The sequence below is a fragment of the Heterocephalus glaber genome, unplaced genomic scaffold (genome assembly GCF_053883595.1).
Source record: "Heterocephalus glaber isolate CG9 unplaced genomic scaffold, H.glaber_assembly_v1.0 deba00000676, whole genome shotgun sequence".
Lineage (NCBI taxonomy): Eukaryota > Metazoa > Chordata > Mammalia > Rodentia > Bathyergidae > Heterocephalus > Heterocephalus glaber.
The window spans coordinates 1,743,952-1,766,071 of record NW_028258156.1 but is presented as its reverse complement, the minus strand read 5'-3'; the positions used below and the strand labels follow the sequence as shown (position 1 = coordinate 1,766,071).

Below are 22,120 nucleotides of genomic sequence, written 5' to 3'. Positions count from 1 at the left end.
CTGTGTGTTTTCTCCTAGGTCCAGAGAGTAGCCCTCCTGCAAGTCCTGTCCCAGCTTGTCCGCAGCAGCAAGTCATCCAGCATAACACCATCACTACTTCTTCGTCGGTCAGTGAGGTCGTGGGAAGCTCCACCCTCAGCCAGCTCACTACTCACAGAACAGACCTGAATCCAATTCTTTAAAGTGCACAGGTCAAACCTCGCCTCCAAGAAGAGCTGTAGCATATCATGCATCCTTTCTCTTAAGGGCATTTTTAAAATTCACTCAGACCTGGAAGACTCCTCAGCCCTTCAAAGACTGGCTTTCATTTTTATAGTTACTATGGGAAATGTTGTCTTTTATACTTAGTTATATAAGAAAAAAGGGAGTTATGCAATTAATATCTATCAGCTTGGGAAATGCTTTGGTGCTTTCCTCCAATTTTCTGGTACCAGTTACTTGTTTATAAACAGAACCTTTTCTGTATATAGCCATGGTTTCATTCTTATCAGTCCAGCCCTTTGCCTGAAATAATGAAATCTTGTTAAACCACACAGCTTTTAGCCAAAATGAGGCATACCTAGATGTTAAGTGAGCCGGCTCCAAGATAACTGGGTAGGAACCCTGATGACATCATAACTCATGTTGAGTTTGTGCCGTGATGTCATCCGAATCCCAGGTAAACACACAGCCTTGCCAACAACCTTTTTTTCTCTAACTACAAACAATTATAAGATCCGTCAGTGTTCCAGTAAAACCCCCAAGCGTCTCACCACTCTCCTCTTTGTCCGCTTGTTCAAATGTCCGATTTTCTTCTTCATTCCTACCTTGTATCTTGGGCTCCCTGTTGACTCTTCATTTGAACTGTCTTCTCCCCCACCCCTATAGCATTGCATGTGAAGAAGAAAATAATGTTAAAAGAAAAGAAAAACAAACCTCAAAAATGCAGACGTAGCCATTGCTTCACTTGCCTGTAACCCACAGCTGGAGTTCATTCAACTCTTGCTTTTCACAAAATAGTAACCAGGAGATGTTTAATGTGCCTGATTTAATGTTTTTAATAATCAGAGCAAATAAAAAGGTGGCTTAGTTATAGGTGAAGCACTGTTGAGTGCCAGCTGTGGAGACACTAGGGAAGGGAGCTTTGTAAGCCCCAATTGTGAAAGTCCAAATTATGATGCAGGGCTATAACATCACACCCTTGAGTTACAACTGGTTTTATATGGCCTGTCTATAATGTTGAAAATCCATGTACTATATAATAATTCAGAAGGGCTCTATTCACTACACAGATTACATTGTTCAGTCATCAGCTGCTAATAGCCTAAGATTTTTTTTATTTTTCTTAAGCCTATGGAACCAGCCCTGCTGTTCTGGTGGGTGAAAGCAGACCAACTACTGAAGAAACAAAGACAGAAAGCAAGTTCAGTGTCCCCATAGGGGGCTCTCAGCCACGGCCACCCCCACCCCCCGCCCCCGCCCCCGCCCAGAACAGTATGGCGCAATTTGGCTGCTGATGGAATCCCATGGATGTGGTGTGGCACAGGCTATTCCACTCTTCTGAATAATTCTGATTTATATTTTCAGCAAGTTAATGTGGACTTGGCCATTATGAAAAGCAGATAGGACCCAAACCACAGTCGTGCCTCCTTGAAACAAGCCATTCTACTGTGCTAAGGTTTTAATATCATGTTTCACAAATAATAGGAGCTAATGTTTCTCTCTAGTGGTCTAGGCAGTGCTGGTTTCATCTCCATTTGAATGCTTGACCTCCTAACTTGTGTGCCTGCGTGTGCGTGAGTGTTTATGGGCTTGAAAAGAACAGTATTTTACAAAATGGATCGCTTTTATAAGAGTTCAGAAAAGGGAAGGATGTGTTTTTTCTCTCTCACTATAGTATAAGAATCTATTTTGGAGGAAAAAAAGAAAATATGAGGGCCGTAAAGCATGGTTTTTATAACTAGTTTCAGTTTTTATCTAATAACTTACTTTTAAATCGCTATTTAGCAACAACCTTTCCACGTATGCAGTGCTTTCAAAAGATGATTTTGAGTGTTCAGTAAAATTTAGGACTTGGATATAGGTCTAAGAATCAAAACAAATGCAAAAAAGGAGAAAAAAAAAGAAAAGAAAAAAATGAAAAAAATGAAAAGGATTTTCTATTATATTTAAGACAAACATATAATTTTCAAGTATTTTAAATACTGAACTAGTAGTTTGTTTTAAAATTCTGGCAGTCACAAAATGGTTTAACCTAACTGGTTTCCTAATGTTTAAGACTTAGCTTTGAAAAGAAATTAACATTTGTATCTCTGTTTTAAAATCAAAAATAATTTTTTCAGAATTCCTTTCTAGGACCATCTATATGAAGTGATTGTATGGGTTTTAAATTTTATTTTTATTTTATGTTTTGCTTTAAGTAAGCAAAAACTTTACTGCATCCATAGCACTTAATGAAATGGATTTTTTAAAAATCCACTAGTAATATCAGAATGTCCAGGGAGTGAGTGATCTGTCACTAAAATCCACTAAAATTATGATTTAGTTTACTTCTCTTTCACTTCTTGATTGAAATATTTAGTTGTTAACCTGAAAGCCTTTGAAGTTAAAAACTTGCCTGAGTTTTCCTAATTCAGCACCTCGACAGTATGACTGATGTGCATTATTTATAGCTCACTTATATCTGTTTTTTATGCAAAGTAGGCAAACCAACCACACACGTTAGCAAACCACCCTCAACATATATAATTAGGATAAACTGTCTTTTTGTTATACTCAGGGCCCTTAGGTATATTCATTCACAGTATGGAAATGCAGTAAATGAAAGGTACCAGCTGGTTGTCAGTTTTTGAAATACCAAACAATAAGATTCTTTGGTCAAATCCAACACTTGGCCTATCAATACTAAGGATTTCACCTAAAGGTCTAGGTCACAGAATCTGCCTGAAGTTACCTCCTATACTTGTTAGCCTACACTTTTGGCCAATCTTGGAGAACATCTTTTAACCCATTCTCCTCTCCCAGTCAGTTAGAGTCCCCCCCACCCCATGCATACTTTTGCAAACCAGTGGTAATGACCCTGAGAGCCCCAGTGCTTAGGAGGGAAGGTCCTGCAGGCACTTCCTATCCCCATGTGTGGCTTTCTTTATCTGTGTGGCTTTCTTTATTGGCAGGATCTGCCTCTGAAGTCATTGCCAGCCTATTGGGAACTTAAACAGTGCCTCCCCTGCCTAATGTGCTGTGAGCCAACAACTTACGTAGTATAGCTAAAAGCATTTCAGCCAGGTGAATCCTCACCTAAATGGAGGCATCTGCATCTTAATTGTTTCTCTCTGACACATTTCCCAATCCATGATGCCACAGGTATAGTGAAAAATCTCAGCCATGGATGATTGTACTAATCTCAAAACTAGGTGTTAAGTCAGATGTTTTCCCTTTGCACTCCTACTCACCTTGCTCTTACCCCTACATCAATGTATGCAAGTCACTTTCTTAACACAACTCGTGGGAGACAAGCAGTGTGTGTGCTATTAAGGTATATGTCATAATAAGGGTGACTTACTCAGAGCACATGCTTCTCAGAGCTTATCTAGTCAATGAAATTAAATGGAGCGCATATTCTGAGAGCGAGGTGTCAGTGGTGAATGTACAGGTGGCTGTTGCCTGTCAGTTAAGTAAATCGTAGTGAGTTAATTGAGTTTGTCATTAAAATCATAAACCAGCTACAGTAAAAGATCAGCCTTTGGCCAGGGAGTTTTAAGCATCAGTAATTGCTCTAAAACTAGCCACCCAGTTAGGATAGAATGTGCTTCTTTGTGGTTAAGAAAACCATCTAAGAAAATATATATGTATGTATGTATGTATACAATGGAATTCAAGGACCAAAGCAAAATTTGAACAGGAATCTATTAATTTAGAATTTTATAAGATATTTATTAATAAATGTTATTTTTAAACATTCCATTTGAACAGTATTCTTCTGTAGGTTCTATTTGTTTTTTAAATATTAGTCCATAATAAACTACTCTAGTAGTGTGTATTTTCATTTTGCAGGGTTTCAGATGGCTGTTCTCCATCATTTGGTGGAAATGTTTGCTTAGATCTCTGTGCATAGACATGTCAAGGATTTTTATTGCTCTGTGAGTTATTTTTAATCTGCATTCTAAACAGGTTTTTTTAACATGGATTTCTTCTTTTCCTTTTTAAAGTAAGCTCTTTTATTTAGGAAGCAGAGTTCAGCTAAAGGAAATCAGTAACTATAACTGGAACAGCTTTCTTATAAAAGTATAAAATCAGCTTCATCTCTGCTTCACTCTACCCCACCCCAGTTTCCTAGAAGGCCTTGCACTACCAGCTTCCTCAGAGCTTCTAGTCCCTTCCCAACAGTATGTGGTAGCTTTAAACCATTCAAGCTCCATTATGAAGTATATTGGAGAAGGGAAAGGAAATAACCCATTTAAATTTGAATAAAACTGTGCCTATGTGAACCGTAGCAATTTAGGATCTCTTCTGCTTTGAAAATAATTTATATTTTAAAATTGCACTTTAGATTTTTTGATCCCTTTCTGTTTGCCTCGTTCTCTTTCTAACCTATTCTTTGTCCTTAAACTTGCCTTCCACCCCCTCTCGCTCTTCCACCCTTCCTGGGAGGCTTTGAGCTGCATCATTTAAAATACTTTACAGAATATTTGCACCAGGTACATTTGTGTTCATTCATGAGTAGCATAGCTAAGACGTGTTTCCCACATCAGCCTAGATGAAGCCTGCTACGAGAATGCCAAGAAGAGCCAGTACACTATATCATTTATACTCTTTATCTCCTTGTTGATAGCATGTTTGTTCAAAATGTTATATTATGCAACAAATGTGAGGCAGCAGCTAAGCTACACTTAAGAATTTTCTATCTCATCCTCCAAACCAAAGTGTCCTGAATAAGCCAGGAGACTTATTCTTTTGTGCATCATGGTGCACATTTGACAGTTGTCCTAGCCATAGTCTCTCTGAGGCTACTGACATAACAGTTGCCCTATTAATTTTATTCCTAGGTCTCAAAAATACAATGTGGCCTTGTAACATGATTAGGGACAGTACCTCTGTTTTACAATTACAGACTAAGGAAGGATAAGAAGACACAGGAGCAATAAACTTACAAGTAAAACCCAATACCAAAATGAAGACATTTTTAAAAACAAAAAACCTAGCTCATCATGTTGTGAAATGAAAAGTTGTATGTCTGTTCAAAATATTTTACTATCTCTTGTGCAGTTTTTCAGTGATGTAATGCTTGTAGCCAAATTGTTTAAAGAGTGTTTATATTTTTTTTCCTTATAAATAGTCTATTTTTTGAGAAAAAAATATTTAAGCGAAGCTGAAGAGGGGGGTAAAGCCAAATTGCCAGCAATTGTTAAAAGATGAATACTCTTAAGTGGCACTCTGATACCTTTCCAAGCTTATCATCAGAAAGGAATCAATAATTATCAACCGCTATATTCAGACCAACTTACAATGTCTAGCTCATTAGAAGTCGGGATCTAGAAAGTTCTTCCTAAGCCATTTAAAGTTTTCTTACATCAAGCTTTATATTGTAGAACTTTATAGGATTGTTTTTTTAAGATAAAATCATTTAGCCTCAGGACTGAGAATGTGGGATCAGAATAAATTAGCTTTAAATACATCATTAAAATCTTCCACACAATAAGCTCATTAGATTCCAGTTTCCTCCATTGGAATTGCCAATGCTACCGACACTGCAGGGGACGAGGAAAGGTATCAGTGGTGCCCAAGACAGGGGGTTTAAGAGAAAGAACCCTTCTCAACCAACCAGCCAGTAGACAAGACCTGCTCACCGCTTTCCTTCTAAGCTCCACTAAGTCCCACCTGCCTCCCAGAGAGAGGAGGGCTGCCTTCAAAGATTGTTTGGGAGAAAAGCTTGAAGTGTCCTCCCTGGAATGAACAGAGGGTTGGGGAATCTTCTGAAAAGGCCCAGAAAAATGGCTCTGTTCAGATGCAGTGTTCTAGGACAATTGTAATATAAATGTTGTCCAAAAAATGTAATTGAAAAAAAAGTTTAGCACTGTGTAAACTAAGGGTTGACTAAGGAAGTCCCAAAAAAATAGGTGCTGTCACTTTAAGTTCTGGACTTGGGGTTGTTTGTCATTGTATAAACAGCAAAGCATCTGTGTTTGTTTGTCTATTTGTAAAGCAACCACCTTCCTGTTGGAAGGAGAAAAATTGGGGGTACATACATGTAAATATTTGCTGCAGCATTTAATATGTTTAATTTTATGTTAAGCTTTTTGTTGCATTGTGAACACATTTATTGTTACCAATGGACAATGAGTTCATTAAGACTGTTCAACTAGGTCAGATTTTTACATCTCTTTCTAGCAAGAAGAGACAAGATTTTGTGCATTTGTACAAATGTTAATATCACTGCAATTCCAATATAATAAAGCACTCAAATACAAATAATATATGTAACCTTTGTATGATGAAATGAAGGGTTGGGGATAATGACATCTGTTCTTCACGAAGTCTCATTGTACCTTGTAAAGCAAAGCTTATCCTCTCTGGGTCACTCTTATCTAGAGGGAAAAAGGGGATGAGATTTCTCTGCTTTCCAGATCATCGCTAACTCCCATTCCTCACCCATACAACTTCCTAGCTGAGGCTCCTCTCTCACACATGCGCAGTGGGTTGGTCTCAATGCTTGTCTGTAAAAGGTCTTGGATTTGCAGATCTGAACGATCAGGACACACAGTGCACTCTAAGTTCACATTCTGGTTATATCTAGGAACCAAGAATCACATATGAGCTACTCAGGCATTCAAACCCTAGAGTGCATGGCTTGTCCTCCTGAGAAGTCCTAAAGGTAATAACAGCCCTTGATATGTTCTAGATAGCTCCTTCATTTCCTTTCTCTTCTAGCTTTTATTCCTTTTTTCCCCCTCACTTTCCATTTTCTCTCATACTCAAGATCTGATCCATTGGCAAAATCAGAATCCAGATATTATTTAGCACCAATTTAACTGTTAGAATTTGTCCAAGCCATCCCATCTGCATCTCTCACCTGGATTAATGAAATAATCTAGTGGTAGCTGGGGGAGCCTTAGAAAATGGAAGTCAGACTGTATCCAAAATCACATTGTCCTTGCCAGACTCTTCTACAGTATTTACTGCCATCCAACATGATTTACATTTAGCTACTATTTTTATGGTCTGACTCCCCCAAGTAGGGCGTAAGCTCCAGAAGAGCAAGGGCATTTTCAATTTTATTTACCCTTATTACCCAAAACCTTGAAAAGTGGACACACAATAGGTACACAATAAACATATGTGGGATGGATGACCTGCCCTTTTCTTTCTGTCCTCTTCCTTGTTCTCAAAATATTGCAACCCATCCACCTGGTCCTGTGGCCAGAGCAGCCATATTTTACAACCAAGTAGCAGGACACATCAGCTGACATAGCCTGACAGAGGGACAGACTATTTGAAATTGGGGCGGAAATAACAATTTAGAGGAAATGAGTGCCTTTCTAATGCAATCCCATCTGTTCTATTTGCATTTAAATCATTCAGTATTCTCATAGTTCTCAGGAGAGTCTTTCTAATGACCATTCCACACTCACTTGCAATTTCAAAAGCCATTAATATTGGCTTAAAAAATATTATGATCTCACATCTACCCTTTGAGTGTTGACAGCTCTGGACCTTCATAATTTTCTCCCATCTTACATTTGCTATTGTGGTTAGTTATTGGTGGGTTCTTAGATCAAATTTTATTTTTTTATCCAACAAAAGTTTTTATCAAATCAACTTGTCTTGTTTGGGAACCCATATACAGCTATAGATTGTGTAACATTTTGGTCAAAAATGGACCACACATATGATAGTGGACCCAATAAGATTATATTGCTCTGTGATGTTGTAGTCATCTTTGCCTGAGTACATGCTATAGCATTCATACAACAATGAAATCACCTAATGACATGGTTCCAGAACATATACCCATTGTTAAGTGACATATGACTGAATGTTTGTTATGAAATCCTAAAAATGTGGAGCCTCTTCAGAAGTTATTTCCTTTTGGCAATTTTAGATGCTTTTCTGAAATGGCTGAAAGGATGAAAAACTATAACATCTGAAAAATAATTGTTAGGTAGCAGACCTAGCAAAATGATATTACGACTGAAAATGGTCATGTTTAAACATGGAAATAAAGTCATGAAGCTCTTAGTAACCACTGAGTTTCATCTTGTCTTCATTCATAACATATTTCCTTGGACCCATGGGAAGTGGTATAGTAGCAGCTGTCAGCAGTCTTCCAATTTCTTGAAACTAATATTGTAAGATAGACCCAATGGGCTATAAAAGGTCTCCTGTATGTCCTTTGTACTTGTACTTTCTCAGAAGAGCTGCCTTTATGTTCCTTAAGTGAATCGCATAGGAGAATCCAGTTCATTCATAACAATTCTTATTCCTTAATCTTTGTTTAAAAAGAAAATTGTTCTGAGTCTCTAAAATTGGTTACACAATCCACTACAATTATATTTGAGTTATTTTAAGTGGAACATGCTTTACTTAAATCTGGTTCACCAGCTTTGATCTTTATTATTCATCTTCTAGTCTGACTGGGTTTGCTTAGAGAAAGAAGACCCCTTGAGTCAGGTGCAGTAGCACAGGCCTGTGATTCCAGCATCTGGGCAGGAAGATTGTGAGTTCAAGGCCAGCCTGGACTATATAGTGAGATTCTTGTCTCAAAAAAAGGAAGTGGATCCCTGTCCAGAAAGCTCGACTAATAGATATTTTGTAAGGATGTGGAGCCCAACTGCAACTATCACCAACCCATGATATCTCCAACTTTCTATTCCAATTCCCCAGGAGAGAGAATCTGACTGACCGTATTGGGCCAAGTGTTTCTTTCAAACCCCATCAGTGCTTCAGCTCTGTCAGGAGAGTCAAAGTTATTGATATTCAACCCCCCTACTTCTGAAAGCAGAGTAGAATTTCAAAAAGGGGAATGAGGAGAAACTGATCACTAAAGGGAAACAGTTGGTATCTCTAAAACAACCTCATAGAAATCTAGTCACTTACCCTTAAAATATACCAAGAGATCAAAGTGCAGTGGGAAGGCTGGCACAAAGTCAGGCATAGAGTAGATGTAAAAAATGTTTACTGAATGAATGATGAATTCTTTTTCTATTGAAAGCTTGGAATTGAAACAAAGAGTATTCATAAAAGATAATGTCAAAAGAATTTCATAAAGCTAAAAAAATTTATGACTTATATGGCTCAACTTGTAGGCCTTCCTATTCAAAGTATAAGAATGAACCATCAGCAAGGGTAAAATTGTATTTTTTCATGTTTCTAATGATTTTCCACTCTCTGACTTTCAAGTAATTTTACACACATTTTCCTAGAAAGATCATTGCTATATTTTCCTTACGATCTCTAGGTGATTCTAAAGCATTCATGTTTGAAGGATGTTGGAATAGTATCTCTTCAGGTGAGGTTAGAAAATATTCTTCTCCCCAAATGCCTTCCAAGTATTCTGGTAACTGTGTTAAGATCTTTATGACAAGAGGAGAGTTTTTCTCAACAAGACTCCAAGAAAGAAATGAAAACTCTACAAAGAAGGCAGGACAAGAGCCTAAAAAGAATGTAACAGTCTAAAGTAAGAATTAATAGTTCTGTATTTTAATGCCAAATTGCCTATTGATTTCCTATGACTTCAAGCAAACACTCATCTCTGTTCCTTATGCATCTCGTCTGTCAGCACTAACATACTCAGGGTGACATGGGGACAGTGTCTATGGTGGCTCTGTAGAGAGCTCTGCTCACAACCCCTGCCAGAAGAAGCTTCTGGCTTCTTCATCCATCTGGCTCCTGCAAGAGATCCCATGACATTGTCTCTGGCCATAGGTTCTTAGACTCTGCTCTTAGCTCACAGTGAAAGAATGAGAACCAAAGACAGGACAGCAAGCAGGGAACTTAGGGAGTTAGACTCTTTCTTTGGTAACTGTGTCAAAAAGATGTAAGACTTCAGGAGCTACAGGAGCTGTTCCTGCCAAGCAAAGGAATTCTGTCTGTGGCCAGAGAAAGAAAGTCAACATGGTGAGTGCAAGAGCAAGAGACAGAAAGAGAGCTCTGCAAATAGTCATTTCCTATTTAAGCAGCTCTTAATGGCTTGCTGCCACCACAACTCTTCCACAGCACGGTTTTACTGTGATATAGCCCAGGCTCCTTCTGATGAAAGTCTTTTTGTTTAAGGTAGTTCAAGTGGGTTCTGTTATTTAGAAGTCGTAGGGGTCTAACCAATGTACTATTCCTAAGGCCACCATGAGGAACTCCCTGACCGTCTTCAGCCTTTGAGTCTTTGTTACACTAACAGGAAGGTAGTTGTATTGTTTCCCAATCCACAAAAGGAGATACAGCTCACTGTCATTCCACATATCAGGGCCTTGTCATAGTAAAGAGAATGTGTGGAACAGAGGGACAAACTGCGTGTATTGCAGAGTGAATATCCATGCCTACTTCACAGATACCAAGTCAAAATTAAGTTATTCTTCTTAAAAATGTTTGTAAAACTAGATTTATATTTGTTCAGGGATGGAAAAGTCCTAAAGAATACTTTGATGAATAAATAAAGGAGTCTGATGTCTTTCATTCCCTATGTGTCCTTAGGTATATAGTAATAGTAATGTGTAAGGGATACAGGTTTGAACACAAACAACAGACAATTTAATGTCCGTTGGCTTGACTAGGAGCTTATTTTGCTTACATAAGAAGAAGTCTGGAGATAGAGGCCTTGGCATTGTTCCTGACACTTGCTGACATCAGCACCAGCAGCTCTGTGGTGTTGTTGATTGTCCCTGTTGCTTGCTCCTTCCTCCTGGTCACAAGATCACTGCTGAAGCTCTAGAGCACATCCCTACTCAAGACAGAAGGCATGGGATAAGGATCAGCACCAAGGACATCCTCTCTTATCCTCTTTTATTAGGAAAATAAAAATGTGCCCTTAACTCTTTCCACCCTTGAGCAATTTAGCTGGATTTCACTGGCCAGAACTGAGACATTTGGCCACTCGTGGCTTTCAGCTCTCTGAAATAGAACAGGCTCATCATGCTTGCTTAGAGCTGAGTTTCCCAGCTAGTGCACTGTACTGTGTATGGCCTATAGGTTACAGTTATGGCATGTAAAACTGAGCCCTTGTTGTCATGAATGGTGTTTATGGCTTAAGCATGTTCTTTCAGAGCCCCTCAGATGGTAGCCTATAGAGTGGTGTCCAGTGCTGTCCCCCTGTGTTCCCACTCAGTGGTGAGCATAAGGAGAAATGTCTAGTACTCAATGGTGGTATGGGACGCTGCTTCCTTGCAACAGCTACTGGAGAACCTAACACATGCACAGGAACAGGTGGCCTGTCGTGCGGATGGAGGGATTCCCGTCAAGAGTCCAAGGAGGGATTGGAGATCAGGGAAGTTAAGCTGGGGCTCCTGGCAGGCCAGACTCTGGTAGGACCTCCTCAGTTTCAGGACCCACCTCCTCTGACCAGGCTCCACGTCCTAACATCACATACCTGTGTGCAATTGAGTAGCATCCAGGCTATCTGCAAATGGACTGGATATTCTACAAATTAGAACTTTGTGATGGCTTTGCAACACTTGATAGGAACATTTTGACTGGAATTGAAACACTCATATTATCGCATGAAATTTTAATATTACATTTGTCTAAGAAATGTTAGATTTTTTCAAAAAATATATCAACTGTTACAAATTTTGAATGGTTATAAATACAGTTCTCGCCACCAATTTATGTGATGACTATCACGATTTTGAAGAAATCATCATTAAAAGATGGATGAGAAATTATATTTATTGCAAGCCTAAAATCTGACATTATATTTTAGGTTTCTGGAAGCGAACTTGAGTTTCTCATTAAAAAATAGGAAATATTTTATTTGAAAAAAATCAAAATTTATTAATTCATATCTCTCAAAGTATTTGTATTTTATCCATTCTATCATACCTTGACCATATGAAGAGAATGTGATAGATTTTTTTTCCCAAGCCTCATATTGATGCTTCCAATCCACTCTATGGTGGCACAATGTATTATGCATTAGTAGCAGATTCTACAGTCAGGACCTGGGAGAAGTTTGGAAACACTGGTTTAGCCTTCCCATCATCCATCCCTAGAGTCTGGACATGTCATTATCCCAAGCACTCTGACGTTCTTTGAGCAAAGGTGACATGGAGAATGGGTAGCATCTGCTACATTGGGTCATAAGCTCCCGCTGTAACACAGGGCTTTCATTAAGTGTGTGTGCTTTCTTCTGTAGCTCTTATTTAAAAGAGTGCTAAGACCATGCCCCTGTACAAATCAATTAGATGAATCTTCTCCATGTATAGCTACTTCCACCATTATGTTTTGGAGAGTGTGCTATTACCTTTTAGTGGTTGTCTTACTTTCTTCATCCCTTAGACACAATACCTGATACAACTTAAAGGAGGAGAGATTTATTTTGGCTCACGTTTGTAGGGATTTCAGCCCATGTCCTCTGGCTCCAGGACAGAAGCAGCATTGCAGCATGTCACTGAGGAAAGCTGCTCATGCTATGACACCCAGGAAGCAGAGAGTACAGGAGGATCCAGGGAGGAAATAGACCCTTCTCAGTCACACCCAGTGATCTGCTTTTTCCAACAGGCCTTGCCTCCTAACATCACGTTTAACTATAGCACCCCTATGATTCAATCATGTTTTAAAAGCCCTGCCTATGAGAACATGAGGCTTTGGGGAGACATCTAGATATAAACCATATCAGCAGTATTACAAAATATACTCCATTTTGAACAAAATGCTTTCCTGACCCTAAGAAGCCAAACTTTCTGGTTGAACTTTGAGGGCTGCATGTTTCCTGTTGTTTCTTTGCCATTTCCCAGCCCCTGAGAACAGAGTTGCAAGAGCAAAATGTCTTGTGCAAAACCATCCTACCTGTGCCTCATGGGAAGGGCTGAGTCTGTATCAGTCACCTTAAATCTGTATTATCTGCGTTCCTCCTTACTTTTTATTTAATGCTTACTTTTAGTACTATGGAGGGTACAAAGAAGATTTAGAACAAGTGCTGGCCTAGAATGCAAGAAATGATGTACTGACACTGGATAGCCAAATGGGCAGGAATATATGGCTCCCATTCTGGGACCTGCTCTATTCTGGGATCTGTATAGTGTGGTAGGCTATGAGGAGGAGAGAAAGAAACAGGAGCAAGACAGTGATGGTCTAGTGAATTTAAGTTTTATGCTGTAGAAAACAGGAAGCCATCCAGGATTTTCAAGTCAGGAGTGGTTTAAAAAGCAACACATTATATTATAATGTTTTCCAGTTTACAAAGTGCTTTTACACATTCCCTCTCATGTGTTCCTTAGTTTTCAGCAAATTAATCATGGGCAGGCACCAAGAAAGAGACAGCTAGGTGAGTTTTGCCTCCACACAGGTACACACTTTCAGAACAGCAGGACAGGGTGTGGCTCTGCCATCCACATCACCTGGGTTTATATCTTGGCTTTCCTACTTTCTGGCTGTCAGAATCTGGTAAAGTACTTAATCTTGCTGGGACTCAGCTTTCTAATACACAAAATGGGTATAATAAGAGTATCTGGTTCATGAGGCTACTATAAGGGTTAAATGACAGAGATAGGAATGTATATGTGAAACCCTCAGAATGATGCTTGGGTATACAACCTTGGTTTATAATAAGTTATCAAAAATTGCCTATTATTGCCTTGCAATGTTATTTTTAATCTCAGTTAATCAGCATATATATTACATATATATATATATTTTTTTCATTGCATACATACAAGCACAGTTAATTTCCACCACTAGAATTAAGACCCATAAGAAGAAAGTAAGTCTGTCATGTTCCTTTGTAACTACAGCGCTTGGTATATAGCCACTCAATCAATATTTGTAATGAATAAACTATGCATGAGACATTGTTATGCATTCACCAAACCATTTTATTTTCCTCCTGGGAAATCACAGGTCAACCACTTTTTCTACATCCACTAATATCTAAGTGGAACTACGTGACCTTTCATGGGCAGTATGATGTGTTCTCACCCCTAAACCTCTGCCAGATCCTCCAGACTCTCTTCTCTACCCAGAGGAGGATCTTGCAGTGGATTCTGAGGTGGACAGAGAAGCAGCAGGTGAAAGGTGCCTGAACCCATCTTGCAGAAGCAAGAAGTTAAGTTACATTTTGGTAGGGTTAGGGTTATATAATTCACTGAATTGTTTTTGTTTTTTAATAGCTTGTAGACTAATTTGACAAATGCAGAAGGAAGGAAGGAAGGAAGGAAGGAAGGAAGGAAGAAAGGAAGGAAGGAAGGAAGGAAGGGGGGAGGGACATTTTCTTTTGTCTTATAAGGATAAGCAGAAAACAGGAAAATAGGGCCTAGAACTGAGAGCAACCTTCAGAGAATAGCTAGTTCAAGTTTCTCATTCTACAGCAAGAAATCAGAGGCCCAAGGTCATTAAATGACTCACTCAAGGTCACACAACTGAAACTGGACACCAAGCCTTCTGATTTCTAGGTCAATGTTTTGTTTTGTGGTTTTATATTTTGTTTTGTTTGTGTTACCTCTTGGCCCTAGAAATTATATTAATATCATTCAAAGGGAGCCTTTTAGAACAGCAAAATAAGAAAATTCTCTTTTAAAATAAAACAAGAAAAGATAAGGCTGGTTACACATTGAGTTTTTTAGTGCATTCAAATGAAACTCTCCCACACTGTCCCAGTTACAAGGCCTAATTTGTGTGTTTGGGTGAGCAGCCTGCCTCTCAGATCTGAGGAACTTTGCACTGGGAGATCTGGTTACTACAACAATAGTCTTCAAATCCAAACAGTGTGCATTAAACATTAATGATGGAATGATGATACTTACTCTATTGTGCCCAGGCCACTTTGTAACTGAATCAAAACAGCATTAACTAATAAGAGATTAAAATATTTAGGTTCACATTAAAGAGTTTCCAAAACCAATCTCTCCAAGCCACTTAGTTGTATTTATTTTTTAAACAATCTTAAAGTTCTTCTCACCAGCAAAGTACAACACAAATTCATCAGGGACAATAAAAATAAAAATTGCAAATGAGCAATGCATTAAGGAATATTTCTTCCTTAAATACACAAATCCCATGGGGCAGGAGAAAGTACAAAGAACCTGAAGTCAGCATTTCCAGGCCAGAATGCTGGTTCTGTCATTAGCTGTTTAACCTGCAACTTAACCTCCCAAGGCCTCAGTCAGCACCTGTAAAATCAGGACCAAACATACCTGGTGAGGTGATATTCATGAATGCCAGCACAGTGCCTAGGAAATGTTACTTGTGAAAAACTGAGGGAAAGCCTGCATGCTAAGAAATTTGAACTACCTCCACTGCAGCTACAAAACATAATCTCTGAGTACTGTATGTTGGCTATAGGAAAAATTCAGGAAAGTTGCAGATTCTGTGGAAGTAGCCAGATCTGTTTTGGCTAACATGGATGCTAACAATCGGGTTGGGGGATTTTGAAAGCATGGGAGAAGCCTGGCCTGGCCATCCGGGTTATTGTAGCAGTGACTTGCTGGGTCACTGCTTAGTAGAACACTATTTCAGTCTTCACCTACATGAATTCCCCTTTTGTCCAAGTTTTTCTCCTGAGTATGATCACCTTAAAAGCCTAGACTGGTATCCTCACAGGTGCCTTAAATACACAAGGTGCTCAATAAAAATTTATTGCACTGCCCTGCGTAGCAACTCACTGGGGTCCAATGCACACCAGGCACTGAAAAGGACTGAAATTATGCAAATGAAGAAAGCTGGCCTTTTCATGTAAAAACTGTCATCCTATCATTCACTCCCTAGGCTGGGGCTGGTACCCACCAAACCACTAGTGAGCCAAAAGCAGCCATGGGATCACCTGCTTTCCCCTAGTTCATCTTTGTGCTCAAAAGCTAGGAGAAGGGCCAGAAAATAACCCCTGACTTTAAAACACCCAAACCAAGGGATGAGAGTCATTTGGAAAACAGAGACAGGCTGGCAGTTGAGCACAGGAGAAAGATGCCTGTCTTAAGAGAGAGATTTGAAAAATAGCTGAGCAGAGCATTTGCTCAATAATCTCCAGATATGAACTATACAACCTCAGAATCACTTGGATCAAGCAGAGAGAAGCACACAAGCTCTGGCTTAGTAAGTGGCAGCAGTGAAGTAAGGGAACCAAACATTTGATGGAATGGCAATAAAATAAGAAGATACAAGCTGAGAGTGGTAATATACACCTGTAATGCCCAGCTAGGAGGGTGAGGCAGGAAGATCACAACCTCAAGCCTAACCTGAGCAACTTATCGAGATCCCATTGCAAAATTAAAAATTTAAAGAGCTCGAGATGTACCTCAGTGGAAAGCCTTGTGTTCAACCCTCAGTAACTCCTTCCCCCTGTCCCCCAAAATGATACAGCAGTGATGAAAAGAAATCAGTGAGATGCTTTAGGGCCTCACCCTGCCTGCAGGACTGCCCTGACACCTTCCTGTGAAGCTGGGCCTGGTGATAGCAGACCAGCCACATTGGCATTGCCTGGGAGCTGGTAGAAATGCTCATTCTCAGGTCCCTTTCCAGACCCTGTGACCCAGAATCCACATTTTCACAAGAACCCCAGGTCATTGATGAGACATTAAAATTTGAAAAGTATTCCTTCACATAGAGCTTCTTCATTTCTGGCCTTAATTTAGAGAACTTAGTTGTGCAAAGGAAGAAATAGAAACAGAACCAAAGGGCCTAAGAAGACCACAGAAACTCACTGATTCTGGTACAGGTTGTAGCCTTCTCTGCTTATATTGATTTCAACATTTTTCCACTCCTTTTCCAGCACCTCCCCCCCATATCTGTCTCAGCCCATCGCCTGCAATTTCCATCAAGGGGAAATGTTATCCGTAGTGTATGCCTAAATTGTTTTTACAAAGCAGCAACTTAATTTGCTGATAAAATAAAACTCAGAAGTAAGAACTGCAGCCATCATTTGTACCTTGAGAACAAAATTCAAAATTTAAAGCTGTATTACTCTGTTAGTCAGCTTTCCTATTCATGACACATAATACCAGACAACCACAACTTAAAGGAGACGTTTAATTTAGCTCAGGGTTTAGGGGATTCAGTCCATGGCCACCTGGCTCCAAGGCAGGAACATTATGGTGGAAGGTAATGACGGAACAAAGTTGCTTTATTCATGGCAGCTGGGAAGCAGAGGAGGGGAACAGCACCAGAGAGAAAGGAGCAAGGACCCAGATAGAGTGCCCAAGGTCACACCTTCAGATCCACCCGGACAGATCAAAGTGTCCTCCACCAATCCCCTAGGAGGCTCTGAGCCAATCCAGTTGACATAATCAAGCTTAACTGTTGGATAATCTATCACTTACTTTACATAAATACATCTAGGAAAGTTGTGAAAAATCTGCTTTCTGATAGAGATCAGATCATTTTCTGATGAGAAAATTGGAAGAAAATTTTTGTTTATTAGTTGATCAGCTGTCATGAGAGAAAAACTTCCATTAAGCTCATTGGATAGTTTCCAGCAGCTAAGACACCTTGGAAATCTACTGAATTCTTGACACATAGAGGTTGCAACAGTGTAAGTCATAGCCAGGAAAAAACAAAACAAGACAGAGAAAAGCTATAGGAAATGCTAAATAATTATAGTGCCTTTTTACTATGGAGTACCATAGAGTACTGAACAATTTATGTGCACATTCTTGCACTAATATAATAGGATGCCCATGAATATGAGTGGGTAAGAAAGTGACTGATTCAGAGGGCCGGAAAGTCACTGATTTCAGTGGTTCACAAAGTGTCGTCCCCTGACCCCAGCAGGAGCATCACCCAAGGAACCTATAAGAAATGCAATGTCTCAAGATCTACCTGCAGAAACCCTGGGATGGAGACCTGGTGAACTGTGAGTTCACAAGCTCTGCAGGTGACTCAGATTTGAAAACTACTGATTTCATATAAGAACAGGTTGATCCATCAGGAAGTTCAGTCAGGACAAGGGAGCTGAGGAGCTTTCATAGCAAAATCTATAACATGCTGCAAGTACTGTATTCTCAAGCAGGGTCATGAATACCATCCTCAAGGCAGTCTAGTCAAATGCACAACTTGAGGAATTCTATTGTTTAAAGATACAGATAGGGGCTGGAGATTAGCTCAATGGTAGAATGCTTGCCTAGCCTGCTCAAGGCCTGGGTTCTATCCCCAGCACTAGAGAGGGGTTAGGTAGGAAATCTTGTTTTCTAGGGTGATTCTAATTAGTAGGAAACATTAAAATATTTATTTACAAATAGACCTTATTTTATAATCCATGAGCAGATGAGAAAATATTTAAATGCATACTGGCAATTTCTCTGAATAGCTGCAACTAGTGTTGCATCACTTATTTTAAAAATTTTTTAAATGCTCTGCTAGTAATCACTTCTCAGCCTTTTGGCTAAGATCAAGTATAAATGCTCTGCTGGTGGGACATTTTTATTTTATTCTTGTTAACTTACAGTTTCAGATTACAAAACACTGAATAATCAAGCAGAGTGGTTCTTCTACATCCTATAGTGCATTCAGCTCTTTCAGCTAATGGATGAATTTCCACTCCCTTCCAAGTATTCACTTATAAGAAGCATTTGAGCTCCCTTTTGGTATGCAATAGCCAAATCATGCAATTAGACAGTGCCCAGTTTTCCAGAACAAGGGGGCAGCATGGACACAGGTCAGAACTATCCGATTTTTTATGCCCCAGCATCCATTAAACCAGCTAAAAGAGATGCACTTAAGGAGAGTACACTACTCTGTAATAGCTACTCTCCTGATACAAGAAAACCAGCATTGTAATACCTACTTACAATCTCATTATCACATGAATCTAACTTTTAATATCAGAATATGTATTAAAATTATGTCATTTATTACAGGCCAAGATCTTTCTCTCCTTCCTAGTCTATTCTGTAAGCCACACAATGCCATGGGATGAAAACCACCCTTTAAACCTGATAAAATATTGAAGACATGTCCTGATCGTGGTATGTAAGCAAATACCAAGAGAAGTCCAACCATTAACAAACCTGAGTGGGCCAGTCTCTCAGGACTGGGAAAACAATTCAGGATCATCTAAATCTAACTCTAAAACAATCTCTGTTCAAGAGGCACTGCGTCTATGTGAATTTTACTTTAAAAAGATCAAGCATTTGTGCAATCATGGGAAAAGGAAAGAATAGGTGATTTTGTAGGGCAGAGGTGCTTTATTCTATCTCAAACGTCTTTCAGGCACCAAATGGCTGTGTGTATGCATAGGAATACACGCACACAGGCACACACGCATGCGCATACCTCTTGTATTTATCCTTAGTGGAGACAAATCCTGAAACAATTGCTTTCTTTCTTAGTGCTCTTTTCTGAGCAAAACACTATTAAGTCACACTAAATGAAACTTGGATGGAAGGATCATATAGTTTTATGAGACCTCCTTCTCCCAGATGAATGTCCTCCTTCATGAGCCAATCAATCCCATGTTTCTCCAGTCACTTCTAGAAGAATAGCCTCTAAGTTTGTAACTTGGAACAAAATTACTGTCATGATTTCCTGATCCAAATTCCCCAGTGCCAGTGGGACACTGTATCTGCCTTAGGCCCTAAGAGTATCCCAGTCCTTAGTCAGTGTCTGCATGGATTAATGAATGTGTGCTGAGTGTACAAACTTGCTCCTTCTTTTTCTTGTTGTTTCCCATCTCAGGCATTGTAAGACCCTGTGTGTTTGACTCAGGGACCTGAGTCCCTTCCCACAACTCTCACGCCTTCACCCCACCTCTAACCCCAAGTTGTAATGCGTCACCAAGCCCTGGCAATTTTTGCTTTCATCATAAAACTTGCTTCTACCTACTCTATTGTGACAATTTCCTTTACACAGAATCTTACTAGCTCTGAGCTGGACGGCTGCAAAACCCAAACAGGCCTCCCAGATGCCATTCATGTCTGCCAAACTGCCAAATCACTTCTTTCTTGAAGCACAGGTCTCCTGTCTCTTTTTCTTCTTCCCTCCCCCATCCTCTTCCTCTCTCTGTCTCTGGCACACACACCACATGCACAAGCCTGCCACCCCCCCACACACACACACCCTGCTCCAACTCCTGCACACTCAGTGGCTCTTCACTGTGTCTAAGCAAACCCAGATCCAGAAACTTGTTCCATCCAGATGTAATTCTTCAGGTTCACCTCCAACTACCTTATCCTTTCACATCTCTCCACCTTCCATATCCTTTTCCCCATCTCCATGCTCTGTCTCCATTGTTCGAGAGATGCCTCTCGCTATGCAAGGCCCACACCTTCTTCCTGGATGGGTTTGTTCATACAGTTTCCTCTTCCAGAAATCACCTCACTGATTCCTCTACCCCGCCACTGCTCCTGCATTCTCCAGGCCCAGGCCCACTGCCCCTTCTTCCACAAAACCTTTCCAAGATAGTGCCCATTAGAATGTATCAATCCATCTACTCTCACAGTGATTTCATCTTCTCTTAACATAGCACTATCACAATATGCTTCATACCAATATTTATGTGCATTTGTCTCTCTCCCACTAGACTATAACTAGACTGGTTGTACAGCTCACTGGTTTCTGTAATCCCATATGGCTTCTAGTATAGAGCATGACACTGAGAAAGGGCTTGGAAATGTGAGTGTATACCATTAACTTCTATAATTCCAAAGATATATATTATCTATCTACCTGGCTATCATCATCATCTGTATCTACTATCTATCTACTATCTATCTGTCTATCTATCTGGTACACACATACATACATGACCACAGTAGACTCCAACACAAAATAAAGATAAAAATCCTACATAAGAGCTTTGATATCTACCTGCAAGAACATTTTGTCTAATGATGCACAGATGAGAGCCTTTACTTTTCTCAGATAACTTCTTTGCACATGTAACTCCTTTGTGATCAACATGCTGACTTGCACCTTTCTGAACAATGCACATGGATTGAGAAGAACAGCACAGCCTGGCCTTTTCCCTACTGGGACCACTGATTTTGTCTTGGGAGGGTCATGTGTCCAATTGTCCAGAAAGCTCTCCACCCTAGAGCCACATACATGAGCTCCTTCAGGCTGTCACATGGGGCTCCTTGGTTCACATTCAAGCCTAATGGTACCACTATCCCTCTGATTCAGTGGGTCCCCTCCACCCAGAGCAGCCATTTTCTGACCTCACACACAATATATGACCTCGGTGCTACCAACTTTCACCAGATGAGCATGTCAAGTATGGCTGGAGGTGGCAGTGTCTTCTGAGTCCCCTGGTGGGCTAGACCTCTTGACATCCCACAGTCACTGGTTGCAGGGCCTTCTACTCAGAGCTTCCAATCTGTTCCCAATTAGACAAGCATGAACTTTTGTCTGCATGTTCCTTTGTGTTGCAAATACTGTCTTCATTCTAGATGGTAGGCAAAACTAAACTACAGAAATGTGATTAAAGTCCAAGATTACATTAAAACCTGAGCAAAAATGACATTTAGTCTAAGGGACAAAATAGCCATCAGAGAGCTGAATATGGAATTTTAAAATTGCTAAACCTAACAACAAAACTATTGTTTCTATATTTTGCCTACTCTTATCTCAAGGTGCAGAAAATTATCTTTTTTCCAGATAATCTCCTAAGAGGCTGTACTTGGCAGCCAGAGCAATCCTCGTCATCTGCTAAGAGCTGTTGAAGGGAATGTTAAATTAAATCCCATTTCTGGAAATAAGCAAGTTAGTCACTATTCACAGCTCTTCAACTTCTCCCTTATCAGTGGTATGGCTTCAGTTCACCCTTGATCCAAGTAAGAGAAACACTTTTTGCTTTTAGCTTCAACTTTTTCTGTGATTGGTAAAATGTATTGGAAAAAAAGTCTATAAGTAAAATGGCCTACATTTGAATTTGAGAAGAATGACATTAATCTTTTCCTTTTTTCTCTCAGTACTGAGGATTGAACTCAGGGCCTTAGAATTGAGATATATCCCCTGTCATAGTTTTCATTTTTTATTTTGAGGCGGGGTCTCACTAAGTCATTCAAATCCA

General features: G+C 39.7%; 1 protein-coding gene and 1 long non-coding RNA gene across 8 annotated transcripts in view; one reads left to right on the top strand and one right to left on the bottom strand.

The window, feature by feature from the left end:
• Window positions 1-6,450, top strand: part of Creb5 (cAMP responsive element binding protein 5) — a 418,076-nt gene extending 411,626 nt beyond the window's left edge. For all 7 annotated transcript variants that reach the window (XM_004839496.3, XM_087206598.1, XM_087206596.1 and 4 more), the window contains one exon: window positions 19-6,450. In XM_004839496.3, the coding sequence (XP_004839553.1) occupies window positions 19-182 (164 nt within the window). In that variant the 3' untranslated portion in view covers window positions 183-6,450. The remainder of the gene's footprint in view (window positions 1-18) is intronic.
• Window positions 3,603-22,120, bottom strand: part of LOC147829209 (uncharacterized) — a 115,622-nt gene continuing 97,104 nt past the window's right edge. The window contains exon 3 of the long non-coding RNA XR_015449313.1: window positions 3,603-22,120. This exon is cut by the window's right edge and continues 53,607 nt beyond it. This is a non-coding gene — a long non-coding RNA (uncharacterized LOC147829209).